Raw genomic sequence first — 23,281 nt, 5'->3', positions numbered from 1 at the left:
TGTCGTATGCTGATAAAAATATTAACGAGAAAAAAAAGAGTTGTAAAATGGTTATTTTAACTTTTCTGAACTGTAGCTTATGAGGATGGCTTTTTCATAGAGTTTCAACTTGTCGGATTAGCGCAGTGGTTAGCACTTCCGACTGCTAGGCGATAGATTTAGGTATATAGACGTAGGATCGAAACCCCGTAGCGTTAGAAATATTATTTGTAATTTAATGTGTAAAATTGTAATATATGTATTCATTCTAAGCAGTGCCATTAACATGTATTGACATAATACTCGCAGTCAATTTTTTTTTTAAATACCTTTTTTGTTATATCTTTAGATTATAGAAATAGTGGGTATAAAAATTAAACAAATAGTTTTAAAATTATATTTTTGGGATCATAAATAATATTTGAACGATATGCAGCCGTATGATGATGAATGAATGGTCTTTAAAACAATTAAATATGGTAATTTTTTATCATTTTGAAAATTATCTCCGGCGTTTTCGTACGTCAGCGGTTTGTCAGTACTGCGTCAGTATTGACAGTCCAGTACAGCCAAGCGTTACAATCCAGTAATGGTATAGTACGGGCCCAATACAACCAGTCAGTACTGGAACTCCGATAGGCGGTACTAGGCCAGTACTGGGCCGGTGGTGTATTTCTACCTGGGATACTTTCGTTATCACTTGGAGCCTTACCAGTAGCTGCCCAGTATTAATCTGCAGTAGTGGCCTAGTGGTGAACTTCAGTGTTGGCCCAGTACTACAGGTCAATACCTCGCCGAATTTGCAGTATTGTTTGCGCCAGTACTGGGCCAGTACTAACAGAGGGTACCGCATCAGTACCAAATGTAAGTACTAGCCAAGTACTTGCTAAATACTGCAGTTCAGTACAGAGCATTGTTATCATTAGGGGTTTTACCGGCATGAAGCCAGTAGTCCTGCCAGTATTCTAACAGTACCGCGCCAGTACAGAACTCCGATCAGCGGTACTGGCAAGGTACTGTTCCGATGGTAAATTTCCCACTGGGATATAGAAAATTTGAAGAATATTTCAACTACCTATTTTATTTCAGAAAACTATATTCACAAAAGGAAGGATTGTTTAAAACATTATTTTCTCTATTTTTTATTTATTATTTGTTCATAACTAAAAAGCCGAAGCAATGTAAAAAATTCAGAAAAACAGCTGCTTTCTAGCACTTACCTAAAAGGAGATAGTTATAAACAATAATAATTTGTTCAAACAATTAGGTTTGTTAACTGTTCTTTACATTGTTATTAAACTAAAAACAAACAATCAAAAAATAAAATGTTGAATTTCGTTAAAACACGTACTATTTTAGTCCATTCTTACCAATTTAATACATTTTTTGGAAAAACTGATTAAAGTATACTTTTATAGACCTTAAAAAGTGAAAAATTGTTTGTTTTTTTTAAGAACGCGTGTTACGATTTTTTATTATCGGCTTTCATTAGATTGAATAATATCACACTTTTTATAACAAGTTTGACCATTTTTTGATGATCAACGATTTTAATAATTGGAAATGTACTTATGATGCATCAAGTACATTCTTAAGTAAAAAATAATAAGTAAATTCAAGTAAATTCAATATAATAATTAATTAAAAATTAAATTACCTTAAAATTATAAACTATAAATTGACTAATATATGAAGCTCTTATAAATTTCTGAAATATTTTGAAAGGTTTTGAAATTACATTTTTTAAACTAGCATAAACTTAAAAAAAATTGTGTAAGAAAATTGTACAAGAAAGCTCAACCAATACTGCAAACTCGGCGAGGTACTGACCTGTAGTACTGGGCCAGTACTGTGCCAGTACTTTCTTGTAATGCTTATAGGTACTGGCTCAGTACTGACGGTCAGTACTGGGGCAGTACTGTCGAACCGCTGGCGTGCGAAAATGCCGGAGTTAATTTTAAAAATGACAAAAAATTATTTAATTGTTTTAAAGACCTTCCATTCATCATTATACCACTGCATATCGTCCGAATATTATTTATAATTACAGAAATATAATTATCAAACTTTTTGCTTAATTTTAAAACCCACTGTTTATATAATCTAAAGATATAACAAAAAAGGTATTTAGAAAATAAATCATATTTTACGGCGAGTATTTTGTCAATACATGCTAATGGTGCTGCTTAGAATGAATACATATATGGCACTTTTACACATTATTTACAAATAATATTTCTAACGCTACGGGGTTTCGAACCTACATCGATATACCTAACTCTATCGTATAGCAGTCGGGAGTGCTAACCACTGCGCTAATCCGACAAGTTGAAACTCTATGAAAAAGCCATCCTAGAAGCTACAGTTCACAAAAGTTGAAACAACCATTTTACAACTCTCTTTTTCTCGTTAATCTTTTTATCATCATACGACATCAAATAGATATAAAATAAACTAACTGTTCATGGAAATATAAATAAAATCATTTTTAAATAAATTATTTAAATCGACTACAATTTTTCTTCATGTATTATTTTATTCTTTCGCGTTTTAGACCATTTTAAAAGTTCTGATAATAAAATTTAATGAGCATTCAAAATTCTTATCGACGGAACTTAGAAATTTTACCACGTTGCGCAAAAATTTTTTTAATAACAATTCTTTTTAAACCTTCGTGTAACGTTTTGCCTTTTAGGTGTTTTAGACTATTCTACAACGATTAAGACATAAAACCAATGTAATTTTTTCTGTGCATTAAAAATTTTTCCTGAAGGTGGAACTTAGAATGTTTTCATTAAAAAAAGTAATAGAAAAAAAATATTTTCACCTTAATTGTATAGTTAATTTCTCGACATTTTAAAACACCCTGACAACGTTTATAGATGTGTGTTTTTTTAATTCTATTTTTGTACTACTGGCATAGTAGCGCCCCGGTCGTGCAATCAATGTTCTGCCATACTGGGCGAACCCGCGGCTGCCTGTACAGGTGGGCATTACTGGGCCAGTACTGCGCCAGTGGTAAACTCTTGCACACCACCGACATTTCCACTTGGGAATATGAGTAACTGGTCTGTTTTGAAAATTCACATTAAAAATACCATTTTTCGTTACAAAAAAAAAATTTTAATTATAATTTTAAATACAATTAGTGACAATTACAAAAAAATACGCCAATCGCTGGCGAAACGCCCAAACCAGTATTTCACCAGATATGTATACCATTCCTAAGCCAGTAGTACACCAGTATAATGCCGACCGTTGGCTGAACTCTTGCGCCAGTAGTGGACACAGTATCACGCCAACCATTGGCTGTACTCTTATCTTGGTTGTCAATCAGCACTTGAAGTTATGATGTAACTAGAATTACACCAATCACTGGCGAAACAGCGATGCCTGTATTTAACCAGTAATGCATATTAATCTTAAGCCAGTAGTATACCAGTATGATACCAACCGTTGGTTGAACGCTTGTGTCAGTATTTGAACAGTAATACGTATCAGTACAGTGGCACGCGAGTATGATGCAAACCGTTGGTTAAACTTTTATTTCAGTATATTACCAATATTAGGTATTAATACCAGTGGTGATGGTCAGTACTTGGCCAATTGTAAACGAATATGATGCCAACTGTTCGTTGAACTCTTGTTTCAATATTTTACCAGTAATACGTATCGGAACTACAAAAGTAGTATATCAGTATCACGTCAAACGTTGGCGGTACACCTGTGCCGAAATTACACAGTAATAAAGATAAGTACGGGGCCAGTTGTAAACCAGTATGATGCCTAACGTTGGTGGAACTCTTGTGTCGGTATTTTAGAGTAATATGTATCAGTACTGCGCCAGTAGCGAGCCAGCATCACGCCAACCGTTGGCGGAACTCCTTTGCCGGTATTGCACCAGTGGCGACGGTCAGTACTGAGCCAGTTGTAAAGCAGTATGATGTCGGCCGTTCGTTGAACTCTTGTTTCAGTATTTTACCAGTAATACGTATCAGTACTGCAAAAGTAGTATATCAGTATCACGCCAACCATTGGCGGAACACCCGTGTCGATATTACACCAGTAATAAAGGTCAGTACGTGGCCAGTTGTGAACCAGTATAGTGCCAACCATTGGTTGAACTCCTGTATGTTAACAGTATGTTAACAGTAATATGTATTAGTACTGCGTCAGTAGATTACCAGTATCAGGCCAACCGTTGGCGGAACTTCTGTGCCGGTATTTCACTAAAGGTGATGGTCAGAACTGGGCCAGTTGTGAACCAGTATAGCGCCAACCGTTGGCGGAATTCCTGCATCGGTATTCTACCAGTAATGAGAGTCAGCGCTGAGCCAGTAGTAAACCAATACTATGCCGATGGTTGGCACAGTACTAACAGACAGTACTGGTGTTTATAATGAATTACATCTGGCGTGGTACTGCGCTGGCCGTGAACTCTGGCTAATATCCGACTTTTCCCCCTTAGTATGCACAACCACGTTCCCAGTACCAGAAATTTATGTTAGCGAAGGATCATGAGAGGTTCTGAATGCAATACTGATCATTTATCTTTTGGACTCCAAATTAAACTTAGGTCAGGGATGAAGAACACTGAAAAAACGATATTATAATTTTAACAATTTCCACTAAATTGAAGAATATTTGCAACTCAAATACGTGCCAAGAATATATCCTTAGAGTACAACTGAGGCCCTCTTACCTTAAGAGTAATATATATTTTTGTCTGTATGATAATAAGGTATAGTTAGTTAATCTTAGACTATAGAGGTGATGTCTCGGTGTGACTGCGCGAAATAAAGACATACTAAATATATGTCAATAGTTCTTTGCAAAATCATTGATTTAAAAGTAAATAAATTGTAAACATCAAAGCCAGAAGTAAGTATACTGTTAAATTGAGTGGGTCAAAAAATGTATAGGCTACAAACTATTTTTACATTCTCATCATTTATGATGGAGAAAGTATTAGAATTGTCCGAAATTTGACATCACAGTTTTTCAACGGATCTCCACGTTTCGAGACCCTCTGAATTCGATCCTAATGACTTTTTTCGATAAAAAGAAAATTTTCAGGGTTATCGCGTTATCAATATTTTTTAAATCAACCGAAAATCAAAATTTTAAGCCGAAAAGCGCACGAAATGAAAAAAAAATTCAAGAGAAGAAAAACATTTATTTTTGAAAGCCCTACAAGATTATCATAAAAAAATGTTTAGATAATCTTGAAAAATCAAAAATTCAAATTTTGATTGCACTGTAAAAAATACGTTTTAAAATTGCACTTCAAAGTGTAAATTTACACATATAAAATGACACTTTTGATGCATTAAAATAACGGGTTAGAAAGCAAATTTCCACATGTTGTGTAGAATCACGTCTCTTACAGATTTAATTCTATGACTTTGCATGAATTCATACGACGTGTTGAAAATCACTACGTTCAGAGTATGTAAAAAACGGACTCACGCTGTACATAGTCAAATTCCCCAAACTGGTAAAATTACCGACTGCGCATAGATTTCTATTTTCTAACGAAAATTTATCCACTTTATAGTGATTTTAAATTCGTCCGTATAATATTCCACATTTGTGTAATTTTCGCGATAGAGCTTTTTTTTTCGTTCTTGTGTTCGCATGTTATGAGCGAACGTACATTTTAATTTACAAACTTTATTGCTCAATTTCGGCGAAAGCATAAATGCGAGTGACTGATTTTAAGTTATAAATTGTATGCCATATATGCTTGCGTAACTATAAATATATTCTTAATATGATCTTAAAGATTTAAGTAGTTGAAGTTAGGTTAATATTCTGGAGAAATTTTCCACTTTTCGTTGTTCTATTTTACGTCACATATTAAATTTCAGTTCAGTTGAGAATTTTACACTTTTTTCCAATTTTAGACATTTCTATACTAATTTCACGCCGCTGTGCGTGAATCCACTTTTTACATACGTTTAGTGTACTAAAATTCTACAACCTTTTTTTACAGTATGCACAAAAAATAATGAAAAATCAAAAATTCCATTTTGTGGACAAACTATGTAGGATACGAAAAAAGATGAATCAACAACAATTGTCACGATGAGAATGTGTACCTCAAAGCCTACAGAGCTTTGAGAAACTTAATCTTTGACTATACTTAATTAAGTAGACAGTTCAGAATATGAAGACACATGTAAATACTGCCATCTAAAAGAGATATTTTTGATAAAGTTTTATTCAAGCATTTCAAATGCAAACAATAAATATTCGAGCGCGAAGCGCGAGATTCAACCGTCGCGCGTCCTAGGCGCGTTCAAAACTTGCGAGCGAAGCGAACTGCGCGCGATGAGAATGTGCCCGCGACGGGGGCAGATTTTTCAATTGAAAATTATCATTTACTAACAGCATTTTGACAAATTTTCATTAAATATTTAATTGTTTGTATGTTGTACTTATCATTTTTATTTCAAGCGAAACACTCAATGTCAAAAATTACAAAAAAAGAAACTGATCGAAAAGCGCGTGACTAAGACTATTCTTGGAAGAATATGACATTCTCAATATTAAAATATCGTTTTTTCGGTGGAAAAAAGAGAACCAAGAAAACGAAAGAAACGCGAATAAAAATTGAGAACCTAAAGAAACCGGAAGTGCGAATATATTTTCAGAATAAGATAAACGAACGCATAGATAGGGCAACTTGGGATGGGTTTATAAGACACAAAGTGTGTGGTATCGTGGTTGTACGAAGAATGTCTGGTGATGCATGGTGGAATGATGAGATTCAGACTACCCATAAAGCAAAGAAAAAAACGTACAGGGGAATTTTTAACATCGCAGGTCTTAGCGATGAGGAAAGAAATAGACGTAAACATGATTACAGACACAAAAAGTGTTTGAAGGAAGCAAGAAATTGCTTTATAAAAAAATGAAGGGAAGTAAAAGTACAGAATTTGTCCGCATGGAAATAGTAACGGTGAAATGCTATATGACACAGATGGAATACTAGACGCTTTGAGAGACAATTTTAGGGGACCATTTGGAAATGAAGCTGTAAGACACCACACGATGTAGATTTTAGAACCCGATGCGTTAGAAAACTCCATTTTGAGAAAGGGTGTGTCACTGAAGTTAAAGATAAAATTAACCCTTCATCCACAAGGTGGGTCTTTTATGGGACAGTAATTTTTCATTTTTTCAGAACATGTATTTGAATCATTCATTTTAAAAAAATATATAATGTTGCCAATAGCCAAATAGTTTCTTCGAATTTATTCTATAGACTCAACTGTGAATTTTGACAGATTTTAATAATAAAAATAACAGTGAAAAAACCTCATGGACATAAAAGACCCACGGCGCGGACCACCTATGTGAAATTCATCATGCGGACGAAGGTTTAAGAACTTGAAAGCAGCAAGTTTGCCGATGTAGAAAGTATTAATGATGAAATGCTTAAACACGGTGGCGAGTTCGTACCACATAGACTGTGCAAATTGATGAATTTAAGTATCGAGATGGGAGAAGTGCCAGATGATTGGAAAAAAAGCGATTATCGTACAAATATACAAAAGAAAGTGAGGTAAAAGCAACTGCAATAATTACAGAGTGATCAGCTTATTAAATTCCGTAAGTAAAATATACTCCAAAATACTTATTTGTAGGGTGAGGAAAATTACAGAAGAAAATATTTGAGAAGTTTGTTGCAGCCCCTTTGGAACAAAAAATGGGTTCTAATGAAAACCTTAGGTTTTTCTGTGTAGAGTAAATAAAAAAAACTTATGGTATTTGAAAGAAAGAGTGATAAAACAATATGAAAGATTGTCTCAAATGATGCGAGAATAGAACAAGTTGTTAAGTACGTATATCTTGCTATAGTGACTGAAAAATAGATGAGGAGTTAGATAGGCGTATAAACGAGGGTAAGAAGGTTATCTATAGAGCAGGACCCATTATCAGAAGTAACAATATATCAAATAAAGCTAAAATAGCAATGCATAATTCTATATCTGTACCGACTGTGCTATACGATAGCGAAACATGGACCTATCAAGAAGATTATGAACGTAAAATTAGCGCGATTGACATGAGATTCCTGCGCATAATATTTGGGAAGACACTGATGGACAAAGTGAGTAATGAGATAATCATCAAAGATGTGGTGCAGAAGAAGCACTAGTTGAAACATGGGAACGTAATCGGTTAAGATGGTTCGGGCATGTTGAGAGAATGAAATATGAATGACTAAGTAAACAAGTGTATCAAGGTTAAATAAATGGCAGCGTACCCAGAGACAGACCGCGGAAAGAATAGTTAGAATATAGGAATGAAACCCTTATTAGAAGAGCCATAAGAAGTCACAGAAACACGAAAGCGCGCATGAAAAAATGCATGGACGTGAAGGAAGTTTTGCGAAAAATAGTTAATAAAAATAGTGTCAGTAGAATGAATGACGCCTGAAACAAAAGACCTTGGATTCTAATGGACCCAAGTGGGGAACTTCACATGACGTCTTGGTGAGGCTCTTCACTTGGGGCGATTGCTGGAGAGATTGATGAGCAACCTGGGTCAGAGTAGTGTAGCGGAAAGAACGTGCTATTTAAATAAATAACACGAGAATGGCTTAATGGTAATAATCTAATAATAAAATAATATGAATTGATATTGAAACAGATGTGTTGTCATTATCTTGTTTTATAATTGTAAAAAGTGCGCATCCTACAAAAGAAAAACAATAATATTAATTAACATTTTATTGAACTTTGTGTCATTTTTTTGAAAACTGAATTTTTTTATTTTCAAGGTTATTTTTTAAAATTTACAGAAAAAATACACATCCTGTCAGAAAATGATTAGTAACAAATTTGGAGATCTTTTTTTAGACAACAACCATGTTTATTAATTTTTTTCATACCTTGTGTATTTTTCCTAGCCTTTTTTTATTATGAATGTTATTTTTTACGATTGAAACAAAAACAATGCGTCCTTTCGAAAAATTATTCATGTCAAATTTGTAGCTATTTTTTGGGCGAGCAACTTTTGTCTATTAATTTTTCTCATAGCATGTGTCATTTATCCAAAATTTAAATTATTTTATTTTTGGATTTATTTTTACGATTAATACAGAAACAAGGCGTCCTATCAAAAAATTATTCTGTGCGAGTGTGTAGATCTTTTTTTTGGTGAGAAACTTTTGTCTGTTCCATTTTGTCATAGCTTGTGTCGTTTGTCCTAAAATTAAATTTTTTATTTTTGTTTTTTTACAATTAAAACAAAAACTACGCGTTCCATAAAAAAAATGATTAATAACAAATTTATATATAATTTTTGGTAGTGCAAACTTTTTTGATAGGTTTTTTCCGTACCTTGCGTCGTTCTTCCAAAAATTGTATTTTTAATGTTATTTTTCACGATTAAAACAAAAAATACGCATCCTATCAAAAAATGATTGATAGCAAACTTGTAGCTCTTTTTGGGTGAACAACTTTCGTTGTTTTTTTTCGTATCTTGAATAGTTTGACGGAAAAATATAATTTTTGAATTTTCATTATTTTTTGTGGTAAAAATATGTGTTTTCGATTTTTCAAGAAAGTTCAAAAAGTTGATATAATACTATTTTAAGGTTTGCTTGATCGGGAATCCTGGTCGGGGACAGGCCGCGGATGAAACACACGCCCAGATCGGGGCCAGGTCGGGACACCCGATCGGTACACGATGAGTCTCATTATAATCCATTCATGAATTTCACAAATGGAGATTTAATATAAGTAAACTCTAAACTATTGAATAGTCTTCTCCTTTCGAAGGCCACCTTAATATTTTGAATTTCCAATTAAGTTATTTTAAGTCAAAATTAAAGTACTACAGGCACGAAAAGAAAAGGTTTCAGAATACAACATTTAATTATACTTTTGAAAAACGTAAAATTATTATGGATGGTATCAGTTTCGAGGAAAAAGTTTATTTTTTATGAAAAAAATGGATGATAACCAGAAATATTTTAAATAACAATTTTAAATTTTTGAAAAAAATGTTGTCTATAAAACTTTTTAACAAATTAGAAAAAGCTTTTTCGCAAAAAGATTCCCTACAACTTGACATTTTCGAATGCTTCCAAAGAAAATCATGGGGAAATAATCTATGATTTACGATTTATTAACAATTTACTGTAAATAAATTCAATTTTCTGTCAATTGCATTACTTCTTGAAAAATTCGAGAAGGTGGTTGTAGATAATTTTTTCGCCAAAAAAAAGCGCTATCATTTATTCGATCATTTTATTTTTTTAAATCGGTTAAGAAGAAATATCGACCAAACAACTTTTAAACAAAAATGAAAATTTTTGAATTAAATATTTCTGGTTCTTTTAAATATTATTTACAGAATATGCATTTAATTATTTTTTATTATTATTAATTAATTTCGACCTAATGTACGTTTTTATAAGTTGAAATATCATTGTTTATAATAAAAAAGAAAAAAACTTTGTTTATCATTTTAAACTTCGCGCGAAACCAATTAGATGCCGAATGCGACGTATGCGCAGTTGAGTAGCTAGCTCTTGCTGGAATGTTATGAAAATTGGTCCTTAATGTATTTCTGTAATAAATTTATTATTAAGGGCATGTGACACAGCTAAATACCTATATTACTGACCTCACTTTATCAGCTCATTGAATGTTTTTTTGTACCTAAGAACTTTTTTTGTAAATAAAATATCGAGCTGAAACTTTGAAAAATGTATTAGAGTACAATAAAGTACGTTTAGGTACTAAATTTTGGTACAAACTTCACTGAAATTTATTTTATCTTTTTTCTGAACCTCGTCATTTTTTGAACGTTCGAAATTTTTTTATACATAAAATATCGGTCTCAAACTTTGAGAAATGCAAGATCCAAAAGAAAACTACGTTTAAGTACAAATCTTAATAATAAAAGATGTAAAAAAATATATTTCAACTATCAATTCTATCGGCATCAGCCGGCAACGTTGTACACAAAAATTCGAACCCTGGCGGCCACTAGACGAGGCTCTAGAGGATTCGTATTTTCGTGTACAACGTTACCGGCTGATGCCGATGGAATTGATAGTTGAAATTTTTTTTTACATCTTTTATTATTAAGCTTTGTACTTAAACGTAGTTTTCTCTCGTCTCTTACATTTTTCAAAGTTTGAGACCGATATTTTATGTATAAAAAAAGTTCGAACGTTCAAAAAATGTCGAGGTTCAAAAAAAAGATGAAATCATTTTCAGTGAAGTTCCTACCAAAATGCAGTACCTAAACGTACTTTATTGTACTCTAATACATTTTCCAAAGTTTTAGCTCGATATTTTATTCACAAAAAAAGTTTTTAGGTTCAAAAAAACATTCAGTGAACTGAAAAAGTGAGGTCAGTAATATAGGTATTTAGCTTTGTCACATGCCCTTAATTCACAATCAAAGTTTCAATAACATAATCGATTGTATCATATATTTAACTCTTATAATTTAAAAACATTACAATTTTGTGCATACTGCAATTCATTTCTTGTCAATAGATTTGATAATTCTAACTCTACATTAAATCAAAAAACCTTGAGTTCTTTAATAATAATTGAAAACAAAAGAACTTGATCAATTTCATCATATAATCATATTTGACTCATCTAATGGTAAATATACTAATTTTACCTTAAACAATTAAATTAATTATTAATTTATTTGAGGTTAGGTTTGAAAGAGCCTGTAGAGTGTAATTGCTTACTCTCATCTTCCTCGCACAGGTTTCGAGGTCTACTGACTGGTGTTTGGTGCCTCCGAACACGTGGCTTACTCGCTTTATGCATTTTTAATCATTGCTAGAATATTATAAACGAGTAGTATGTATACAAATTTCACTGCACTACCAGAAAGAATCAAGCAGCACTAGTTCTGCGAGCGCATAGAGACGGCGTTTCAGTAGGAAATCAGTCTGGCCCGTTCGGGCGCAGATATGGGCAACAGAGTTCTACCGATCAGGGCCAGATCGGGAAATCCGATCGGGGCCAGATCGGTATTACGTTTGAAATCGGGCGATTTCTGCACGGGATTAAAAAGTGTGCGAAAGCAATCTAATCCGGGTAAAAGTCTTTCAAAAGTTATCCGGCGTGCAGATGCCAACGACAGATAGACACAGATGTATAAAAACAATTTTTTCTGACTCCTTGAGATGAGTATGTAACAAAAGGTAAAAAGCATTTCAATTGTAAAAATACTGGGGGTAATTCTGATCATTTCGGCATTCAAAAAACTAAATATTAGCCAGGGTAAAATAAAAGATCACTAATTTTTCATTTTACCTGTACTGATCTTCATTTTTTTTGTTTAATGTAATGTGTAATTGTAATATGTAATGTAACACTTTTTCTGTGGATGAAATTATATAACATATTACTGTTCATGACGTTTTTACTTCAATTCTGATGTATAAAATACCCCAGCAATGTGTCCAGGTATAGGTATAGAATAGATAAAGAGGATAAAATTTTTTCAGGTTAAATATTCATTTTTCCATAGTTAATTAAGATTATCTATTGTAAATAAATATCTACTTTAGTTTTTTTCTTTATAAAATTATTTTAGAAATTTGTAGTTATTTATTTAAAAAATTTCATTGTATTTGAATCTACCATATTCAAATGTTTCAATGAATAGTTTAATTATAATATAACTAATGGTGTTAATTTTTTTCAGTTTGAAACTTGGTGGTCATCCCTAACATGTGTATCAACCGGAAGTACGCCCCGTTTCGTGGTCGATGGACAAGCTCCCTTAAGACAATGTTTACACCCTGAGGCTTGTAATAAAGACATCGAATTACCAAGCCATTACATCCACTTTCATGACCTCAGAAAAGAGTTCAAAACCTGCTACTCTTCACAGGATGAACTTTCACCCCTCAGCATTCAGGACATGATTCAGTGTATCCTTTTCTTCAAACAATTATTTTTTATTTATAACTAGGTAGTAGGAAAAGAAAAAAATTTTATGCGTAAACGTGGTAAACTTTAATTTAATAAATATTGTAATTCATGAAAAATACGATTTCTTCCATATAAAAACACTTTAATTCCATTTTTAATTTTGTTGGTAAAATGTTTGTAAATATATATATTAAATTATAAAAATTAGATATAGTTTATATATAGTGTGCATTATTATATATAATATTCATTTGTTTTATACAAAAAATGTAGAACACAAATGAATATTTTATATAATAATTCACACTATGTATAAACTATACATAATATTTTCACTTGGGTTGCCTAGTAGTTTTCGTGACTTCCAAGTTGGACCACTACCCTTAGAATAATTTCGAAAAACATTTCACAACAAATTTGAAAAAATTCAAAATTTGAAATTACAAAAAGAAAACCTATGTTTATTTAATTGAGGAACGATTCATACGTTTCCGTAAAGGAATTCTTAAATAAGAACCTACGTATATGGAATCCTTAATAGTTTGCCATCACATCTCGAGGTAGACATTTCAGACAGGGAGCAATATAGGATCCCATGTAGATTTCTTTGTTTCCTTGCTATTCCAAAAATCTGTTATGCAAAGGGCAAATGAGAAAGGAACCAAGGAGTAGTTACAATTGTAACTTTGCTATGTCGCTGCAAATTACTTTTTCAGTTTCGCGACTTCGCCTATCCTTTGTGGCTGAATGTAGGCATGCGAATATATAAGTATATTCTCAAGTTATCAGACACGCACGGGTCAGCGATGTCAGTGATTCTCAAGTTAATTAGAATTGCAAAGTAAAGGTGCGAGTGTATTTCATGAAATTGTGAGAATTGCACCAAGTTTTTAATCATTTCCATATTAAATTCATTCTTCAATATTAGAAATAATTGGTAAATTCATTTTTCATGAATAAAAACGTTTAATAAATATATCAGTATATATCACAAAATGTTGATATTTTAATACATTTCAACATAAAAAGTTCACAGATCTTTCTTATAATTAAAATTTTGCGTCATAATCTTCCCAAAGTTAGAGGTTATGTTTAAGCATGAGATTCGCATCGACATATAGAAATGGATTGCTGACTAAGTGGGAGAAATGCGAACCACCTTTAGAAAGAGAAAGAAGAGTGTGGATTTGTCTACCATTTTCTGCTTTCATGTGATTGGTGAAAATGTACAGTTATTAATTAGTTCCGATATTATCCACTAACTAATTTCGACAGAGATAGAGAATGAAAGTGGGGATGATAATCTGTCTCATTCTAATTGTCATTTGCATTTCGTCAACTGAATAAAAAACTCATTGTGGCATATAATTTAAAATGCATAAGTTTATTTTTTCTCTTTCTAAGTTAGGAACAAGATTTGGAATTGAATATGTCTCAATAGAATATTTGCAGTTTCGTTTCTAATTCAACATTAATTAATATTGATTTTTCTGCTCGAAAATGACGGGAAGTTCATAACGTTCGAAATATATATGCAGTATATTAAAATAGTAATAGTAATTTATTTGCTTTTTTCAGTTTGCGATAACTTTTCTAACAAAAAAAGTATTTATTTATGACCAATAAACAGTAAAGTACACTCAACTTGCGATATAAGCATGGCTTCGAGAAGCCTTAAGTGGCCTTCAGAATAAATCGGGGGAATCCAAATGTAAACAGTCAGGGCCGTCTGAACCATTTCGAATTTGAATACATAATACTACCCAATATTACGCGTGAGTACGTGCGCACTGTCCCCTTCGTTGCTACGGTGCTGTTCTGCACGCATGACAGAGCACCGCCTCGCTTACGTTCAGGCAGTCCCCGCATCACAAAAGTCTCGAGGGCTTAAATGCGAAGAATAGCGTAAATTGCGGGTGCTTTATACTAACCCTTATCTGGCATTGTGGGTAAAAATTACCCCAAAAAATTTTTGAGCTCAAAATAAACGTACTAAATTCGATAAAAAGACCATGTGGCGACATGTACCAGTACTTGACATAACTAACTGAATATACAATAGATGAGCATAAATCGACAGGCGTCAGTGTCCGTTGGGCAGTCTCTCAAAGTAGACTCCAAAGGGTAAAAGATACCACAGGGTTCCCATCCAGCCCCTTAACCCAGCCGTCGGCGGGTTCTATTTTTACGACCGAGTCGAACGCTGGCAGTACAGTCTTCTTCAACAATATGCAAGGTTCGCACTGCGAACCCTACAGAGTACCCACCATCGTGATACTCTGGGAAGAGAAAGAGAGACACTAGGAAAAGGAAGGAAACACAGTGCAGGACTATATATTCAGGGGGCCGTCATCTTTTTTGATTGAACATTAAATAGTTACAAATTTCTTTTTTTCTTTTGATACTTTCATTAATTGTAACTAAAAATATATATTTTTCTTTTGCTGTTCAATTTTTAACCAAAAAGATAAATTTTCAAACCAAAAAATTAATTTTGCGCCGCAAAAAAACAATTTTTAACAAAATTCAAGATCTCTCAACCAAACAGTTCAATTTTTAACTAAAAAAAGATTAATGTTTTTACAAATTAATTTTTTAACAAAATTTAAGAATTTAATTAATTGTATGTATTCGAACAATACATTATTCCTTCGTTAGAAAAATGTTTTGGCCCTGAAAAGGGCCGATTGTTCTTGGCTGTCTCCTGCTTGATACGGCAGTCTTCATTGGAGATAGAAATACTTTATTGCTCCTATAATACTGAGAAACAATTCTTCGTTGGAGGTGTCTGTGTTTCTCCAAACATATTCAATTAGATAATGTTCAGTACTCTCAACTAACATGTTCCCGAGTCGCTCAAATAGGTCCCCGAGATCAAGTTTGCTGAAATTTTGTTCAAATGGTTGAATTATATTGAAAATTCGTCTTTTTATAGTAAATTAATCTTCTGGTTTAAAATTTCATATTTTTAGTTGAAACTTTAACTTTCTGCTTCATAATTCTTGAATTTGTTTAAAAAATTCGTTTTCTTTCTGTATAATATTAAACTTTTTGTTTAAATATTAATATTTTTTAGTTAAAAATTCAACTATTTGGTTGAGAGTTCTTGAATTTTGTTAAAGATTTCTTTTTTGCGGCACTCTTTCTCTCTTTCTGCGTCTCTCTTTTTCTTCCTAGAGTATCGCGATGGCGGGTACTGTGTAGGGTTCGGAGTGCGAACCTTGCATATTGTTGAAAAAGACTGTACCGCTAGCGCTCGACTCGGGCGAAACAAAAGACCCCCCAACGGCTGGGTTAAGGGGCTGGATGGGAACCCTGTGGTATCTTTTACCCGACTCCAAAAATTGTTGGAGTAATAATTACCCCGTGTACCATCAGTGAACAAAAAAGTAATTTTTTTCAAAAATGTTTGCTAGCTATCTTTTATAAATTTCCCGCGTAAGTTTATCATCTGAAGAGAAATACAATTTTTCTATTCATTATTTCATAGTTTCTGTTTTTTTCTTAGATGGAAGAAAGCCTAAATTGGCTTGTTATTCATGTAGGCGCCCAATGTGCCATAAGCACCGGGCAGGTATCTGCAGTGACTGTTCAGGCCAAGATTAAAATTGCTAGATTAAAAAACTTTTATTTATGTTTCTTTTTACTGGTTTCTTTCATATGTAACTATTTTGGTGCATTGAAATAAAAATCAATTAATTTGAATACGGAAAAATATTATGTTTGATTTTACAAAAAAATTGAGGTTTCATATTGTAATATAAATACCTTTTTTGGAAGCATCAGTATCACAGTATATTCTTTCTTAAATTATAGTATCTCAAGCATGTACCCATACATTTTAGCTAAAAATATTTAAAATTACGCCACTTATGCTTTTTTTAAGTGAAAAGCTGACTTTGTCCGGGGTTTTTTTTTTCAAATTTTTTTTTTACCATTTGAATTACAATAAATAGTTATAAAACCGATTTGACTTTGAAAAACATACCCTAAACTACATGAAATAATTTTTTGGTGCAAAAATATTAGATACCGGCTGCGCAAAACTCATTTGAACGCGTTGTGGTATTATTACCCAGTGTGACAGTTACGTATGTTGGTACCAACAGTGCCAGTTAAGGGCTAAGTATTCTAAATGCATTGCTGTTCATAGGCAAATCATCTTTAACCCTTGTGTGCACACCCGGCTACCCGTGTACCCACCACTGTACAATTGCTTGTAACTGAAATTTAAAAAAAAATCCTCTTCGGGCCTCCAGATCATCTTCATTTGGTTCAATTGTAAGCGTATCGTGAATATAGTTAATTTAAGATTTTTTTTGTTTACAAAAATAATCAACTTTAAGTATACCTTCTTGGTGGACACATCCAGGTTACCAGTACCCACCATTGAGGAAATTCAATTTTGAGTGGATTATAACTTCTTTATCAAGATATTTGACTCATTTACGTGAAATGGGTTGAGTAATGATAAGATACATGAAATTTAAGATGATAAAAACCTTTATTGTTCACATTCTTGACATCTGTGTTTACACATCCGCACCACCGAAACAGACGATTTGCACTGACCTCCGCGATGTCGCAGGCTGTACCCACTCATGGCAACACCTTTGCTTCTTCTTTTAAACGAGCTACAGTATGTATATTGTTTTAAAAATGCCTCTGGCACTTACTTTTGATGTCAATTTATTGGCATAAATGAGAAAAAATAGATTTGCATCGCATACATATTGAAAACATTGAAAAAAGAGAGGTGGGTACACGGGTACCCTGGGTATGTCGACAACGTGAATAAAGTTGGGTAAATAAATAAACAAGGGTCTAGGGTATGTGACATAGCCAAATACCTATATTATCGATCTCACTTTATCAGTTCACTGAATATTTTTTCGAACGTAAGAACTTTTTTTGTAGATAAAATATCAAGCTGAAGCTTTGGAAAATGTATTAGAGTACAATAAAGTACGTTTAGGTACTTCATTTGGGTAGGAACTTCACTGCAAATTATTTCCGACCAAAATTAAAACTGGGAGCCTTTTTAACATCTTTTTTCTGAACCTCGACATTTTTTAACGTTCTGGTGGTCGCCAGAGTTCGAATTTGCGTGAACATCACGTCAACCGTTACCGTTTGATGTATAAAAGTTGTATAATGTATAAAAGTTCAAACGTTAAACAATTGTGCAGGTTCAGAAAAAAGATGTGAAAAAGGCTCCCAATTTTAATTTGGTCGAAAATAATTTTTCAGTGAAGTTCCTACCCAAATTAAGTTTCTAAACGTACTTTATTGTACTCTAATACATTTCCCAAAGTTTTAGCTCAAAATTTTATTAAAAAAAAAGTTCTGAGGTAGAAAAAAATATTCAGTGAACTGATAAAGTGAGGTCGGTAATATACGTATTTTGCTGTTTCATATGCCATTAATGCTTTAAAAAAAATGCCAGCTGCGCGCGCACATTGAGATCGCTGTGACTCGCTACGCTCGCAAGTTTGAGCGCGTCTAGGACGCGCGACTGTTGGTTCTTGCGCTTCGCACTATATAATATACTTATCTGACGCTTCGCGCTCGATAATGTAATCACCTCGCGCTACGCCCTCGGTCTTTGTATTTCCCCCACATTTGTGCACAGACTTTTTAAAATGAAAGATCAAAGCATCGACAATTGTAATTTGGTCATTATGAATTCTCTTTTGTTAAAGCTCCTTCGGACTTAACGAACACATTCTCATCACAAATCTCGTGCTCCGCACTACCATCCACTCTGGTGTATTAAATGTATATTATATTTATTTAGTACCCTCGATCTGGAACTGCATATTCAGATATTGCAAAATAATGCACACATTTTACTTTTCATGATTAAATCAATATTTTTTCTTATTTTGCACTAATTTTCGTTATCTTGTTTTTTTGTGCTTTTTTCGAAAATGCGCATGTTATAAAAAACGAGTCGATTTTAGTTTATTCGTAAAAAATCATAACTTTTTTTAAAAAGTAAACAGGCTTCAATAACATTTTATTTAACAAAATTTGTCGCTTAATTATATCTAGACATTTGATTAGAGTCACTTTACGCTAGGATGCAGTGAAATGCTTAATAACAACATTTTTTTTATAGAGCGCACCCCTTTTTTCAATTAAAAAAACAAGAAAATGAAAATACATATAAAAATTATCTGCCGTCGGATAATCGCAGTTTGCAATTGTTCGCAAGTTCGTTATCCAACTTCAGAAAAATAATAGCTCAGCGATTTACTGTGTACCTACGTATTTTCATTTTTTTGTTTTCGTAATTGAAAACAGAGCGCATTCTATGAGGAAAAAAAGTTTGTTATTAAACATTTTTCTGCAACTTGTGTCTTTTTCCATAAATTTGATTAATTGATGTTTATTTTCAATGTTTTTTTATAACTTAAACCGAAAAAAAACATCCTAGCGTAAAGTGGCTCTAATCAAATGTCTAGATATAATTAGGCGACAAATTTTGTGAAATAAAATGTTATTAAAGCCGGTTTCATTTTCATAAAAAGTTATGATTTTTTAACAACAAAAAAATTCGACTCGTCTTATCTATAATATAGTATTACCAAAATTGTCCCTTCTTTTCTAGTTGAACAAATTTTGTCTATTAACTTTTTTGTACTTTGTGTCATTTGTCAAAAAATTAAATTTTTTGTTTTTAATTTTATTTTTTACGATTGAGACAAAAACCACGCGTCCTATCAAAAAATTATGAATGGCAATTTTCTTATTTTTAATGTTTTTTTTACAAATTGAACAAAAACTACGTATCCTATAAAAAAAGTGGTCCATAATAAATTTGCAAATGTTTTTTTCTTTAGTTTCTGAAGCAAATTTCATATTTTTGGCTTCTGAAAATGTTTTATGTAGTACCAGTGAGCAAAATGTTAGCGTTAAATGTTTAAAACTTTATTTTCTTCTCCGGAAAATGCAAAGGGCTTTACAATGATCCAAGCACCCGCACTCAGAGCAGGAGACCTTGCCTACGCTACTGCTACTCTTTTAAATACAGTCCCCTTTTTGAATAGTGCCGGGCATGGGCTGGTAGGTAGGAGAGTACTTTTCAGGGAACTCAGCTTCCCCCACTCTTGGCATGTAGAAGCGCCATCGAATTCGCGTCCGCTCTCCGTGAATAGTGCCGCTCGTAATTTTTTTCCCACTGCAAGTACAAAGTGTATTTATGTTTGGATTTTTTTTTCTTGATTTTGAGTCGACAAAAACGAGAAGTTTTTGTACAATTATTAGTTAAATAAGTATTTAATTAATTATTTTTTGGTACGATTACGAAAAGAAAGAAAAATATTCTATTTTCATACACGTATTTGAGTGGAACTATTCAAAGGGACTGGATTGAAATACCGGCGCTCGAAGCGACAGTGCGATGGTTGGGGATGCGTTCGAGCAAGAATTAGGAGAAACTGCACTATTCACAGAGCGGACTTAACGTCTTTCTGTACAATTAATCACCCATAGTGTAAGTGCTGTTCCGATAATAAATGATTTTAATTTTGTATACTGATCAGTAATTGCGAAATAAATGAAATAACATAATATATACGACATTTAAACATAACCTTTAATTTTGTGGTCAGTAATGCGGGAATTTTAAGTTACAAGATACCATTTCATCATTTATTAAAATGGAATCCCTTTGACCTAAATGAGATATTAATTCAACATTCGAATCTGATACTGTCAAACATCTGTTCCTAATCTGATAATTTACTCCTAGAAATGGTAGAACTTAAAAAATGTACTGGAATGGAACCTTCTAATGTGTCCCCTAAGTTTATGGTGGGTTCCGAACCACCAAGAGCAACAGCTTTAAGCACTTAGAGAAAACCTTTTTCTCACGACTTTTTTCGACTCACGAAAAGTGAGTTTTTCGACTCACGAAAAGTCTCACGACTTTTTTCCACGACTCTCCGGAGATGAACAACTCCATTGCTAGGCTAGTGTTCACCGCATGGGCCGCCGAGACTATTCCAGAGTGCGAGGCGGGAATCGAACCCGCAAGTAGCAAATCACTGAAAAGTTTTTGTGTCTATGATAAGATATATTTTATCTATGTAAATGCGATTATATTTACATTAATGGGCTCATTCTTAATCGTTTATTAGCCAGTGAAACTTTTGTATGCAGTAATAGTGTCGCTCAGTACCTTTGGTTTAAAAACTCCACAAAGTACCCTTATTATAAATATCTAAATTACTTTTTCGAAATCTCGTGCGAAAATATTATAACCCATTTGGTCTGATAGATCTTGTGATAACTATCTGCAAATACATATGTACATTTTTGTGCAAATACATTTGTTTATATAGCTCTAACTTCACAGAACAAACTGAAGTTAAATTTTGTAGCATGTAAGACTTTCAACGGTTAAAAATAAACAATATTTCGGTAGAAGTTTCACCGAAGTTAGGAGAATAATTCTGATCGCGTCTACTGCGTGAGGCCGAAGTGAGCAAATGTCGGTAAAACATGTAGAATCCGTAACAGAAAACACGAAATAAATTTGTTCTTACTGATATATTTCCTCCGAAATAAATTAGGCTATTGTAGAGGAATTAAAACTTACTTAATACCATTTAGCAAAAAGCGCAAAAAGCAACTGACAGATGGGAATCCCCGGTTCTCTACAATTTAATGAGGTTGAACGTCGGTAGATAACGCTAGCGTTGCAATTCTCGCTAGATCTCGAATAAAAATGGTGCGATTAGAAGACGAAAGATTATCCAGGCAAGGTTAAACATCGGAAATTATCTTCGATTCATGTAAAGTTTATCCGGGAAGGTTAATTTTTGTTGCGGTGAATCTTTCACTTGGAATCGATGTAAACTTTATCTTTCATTTTTTCTGTGATGAAAATCGGTTCGTTGTACGGAAAATTTGAAATTACATCAAAGTTTTTTTTTCCAATTAGTTTTCCAAATATAATTTTAAAAAATTTCTTCATTCAAAACTAACGTCATTGCTTCAAAAAATATTTAAATAATTCTTGCATCAGATTTCGAAAAATTACCCTTGTTATTCATGATCAGGGAACTTTTGCCAAGTTTTTAAATCAAAGATCCTGAGCGGCATGATTAGAATATTCATAAGTGTTGCACGCTACTGGACTAAAAAATATCGTAAGATGCCATTTGTCATAATATGTAGTTAGTTTGGTACAAATCGATTTTTGATTATTTGCATCACCTTGAAATCATTGTATAATAGGAGAATTACTTATGATACTATGGTACCGTTGAATTATTAAATGATTCTAATAGTTGATTATTTTATGATTAATATGATATCGACGAAAAGAATTCCTGAAAATAAAATCAAGAATCTAACAACCAAATTTGGACCACCACCACAAAATGTTCCCATTGGAACCTGAAAAAAAGAAACATCCTCCTCCCCTCCTTTCTCCCCAAAAAAGAAAAAAAGGACAAGAAAATTATTCTTCTTTACTTTGGACAAAAATAACAAGGAGAGAAAAATGAGAAGGCAACCAACCAAATCCCCTTTCTTCTCTTTTTTATTTCTTTCGTCCTCTTTACTCTTATATCAGTATTTAACTGATTAGTAATTTGACGATAGACTTTTAAATAAAACATTTTTTTATTCAATCTTTTTTTAAGTTAATTTTTTATTCGCGAACTCAGAAAGGTCTTTTTTTATTAGAGGAAAATTATTTGAGATCCACTGCTTAGACAGATCTCAAGTTTCAAGTCCCCGTCACAATCTCACCTCAAGAATATAGCGGTTCTCATCGTGGGATATGGTTAATTTCGAAAAAAATGGTTAATAAAAGTATCCACAATATCTTTATTCTTGAGTTTTGATTTTTCATAAATATGTACTATGTATTGCCGTTGGTTTGAATTGAGTATTTTATCATGACTTCATGAGAAAGCAGACAGCTTTTTCGAGAAAATAGTCTAAACGTAAAAGGAAGTCAGAAATGTACGATTTGCCATGTGTAGAATGTATTTTCTCAGTCATGTTAGATTCATTATTCAACTGATGACCTTGCAGTTTCATGAAATAGAATCAACTGTCCGAAATTTGAGTTGAGAGTACACGATCTGATACACTAACCTGACATTTTGGTTATTTTGTTTTATTTCGTGACAGTGAGAGGTCGTCAATTGACAATAGAATGAGGAATGACTGAGAAAATAGATTCTACACTTGATAAATATTACCATTCACAGCTTTATAACTTAAATTTACGATTAGAATATTTTCTTTCAAAAGTTCTCTGCACTCCTATGTCAAGCACTATGCTAATGCTAACCTTCCAGTCATTCCCTCCTATCCCAACATGACCGCGTCTGCGATGCCATGCTGCA

General features: G+C 33.0%; 1 protein-coding gene across 4 annotated transcripts in view; it reads left to right on the top strand.

The window, feature by feature from the left end:
* LOC117182181 (RNA-binding protein fusilli) overlaps positions 1-23,281 on the top strand; it is a 141,491-nt gene that overhangs the window by 74,778 nt on the left and 43,432 nt on the right. For all 4 annotated transcript variants that reach the window (XM_033375239.1, XM_033375238.1, XM_033375237.1 and 1 more), the window contains exon 3: positions 12,682-12,910. In XM_033375239.1, coding sequence (XP_033231130.1) covers positions 12,682-12,910 — 229 coding nt within the window. The remainder of the gene's footprint in view (positions 1-12,681; positions 12,911-23,281) is intronic.

This window comes from Belonocnema kinseyi, chromosome 10, assembly GCF_010883055.1.
Source record: "Belonocnema kinseyi isolate 2016_QV_RU_SX_M_011 chromosome 10, B_treatae_v1, whole genome shotgun sequence".
Classification (NCBI taxonomy): Eukaryota; Metazoa; Arthropoda; class Insecta; order Hymenoptera; family Cynipidae; genus Belonocnema; species Belonocnema kinseyi.
This window is presented reverse-complemented; position numbering and strand designations above follow the sequence as displayed.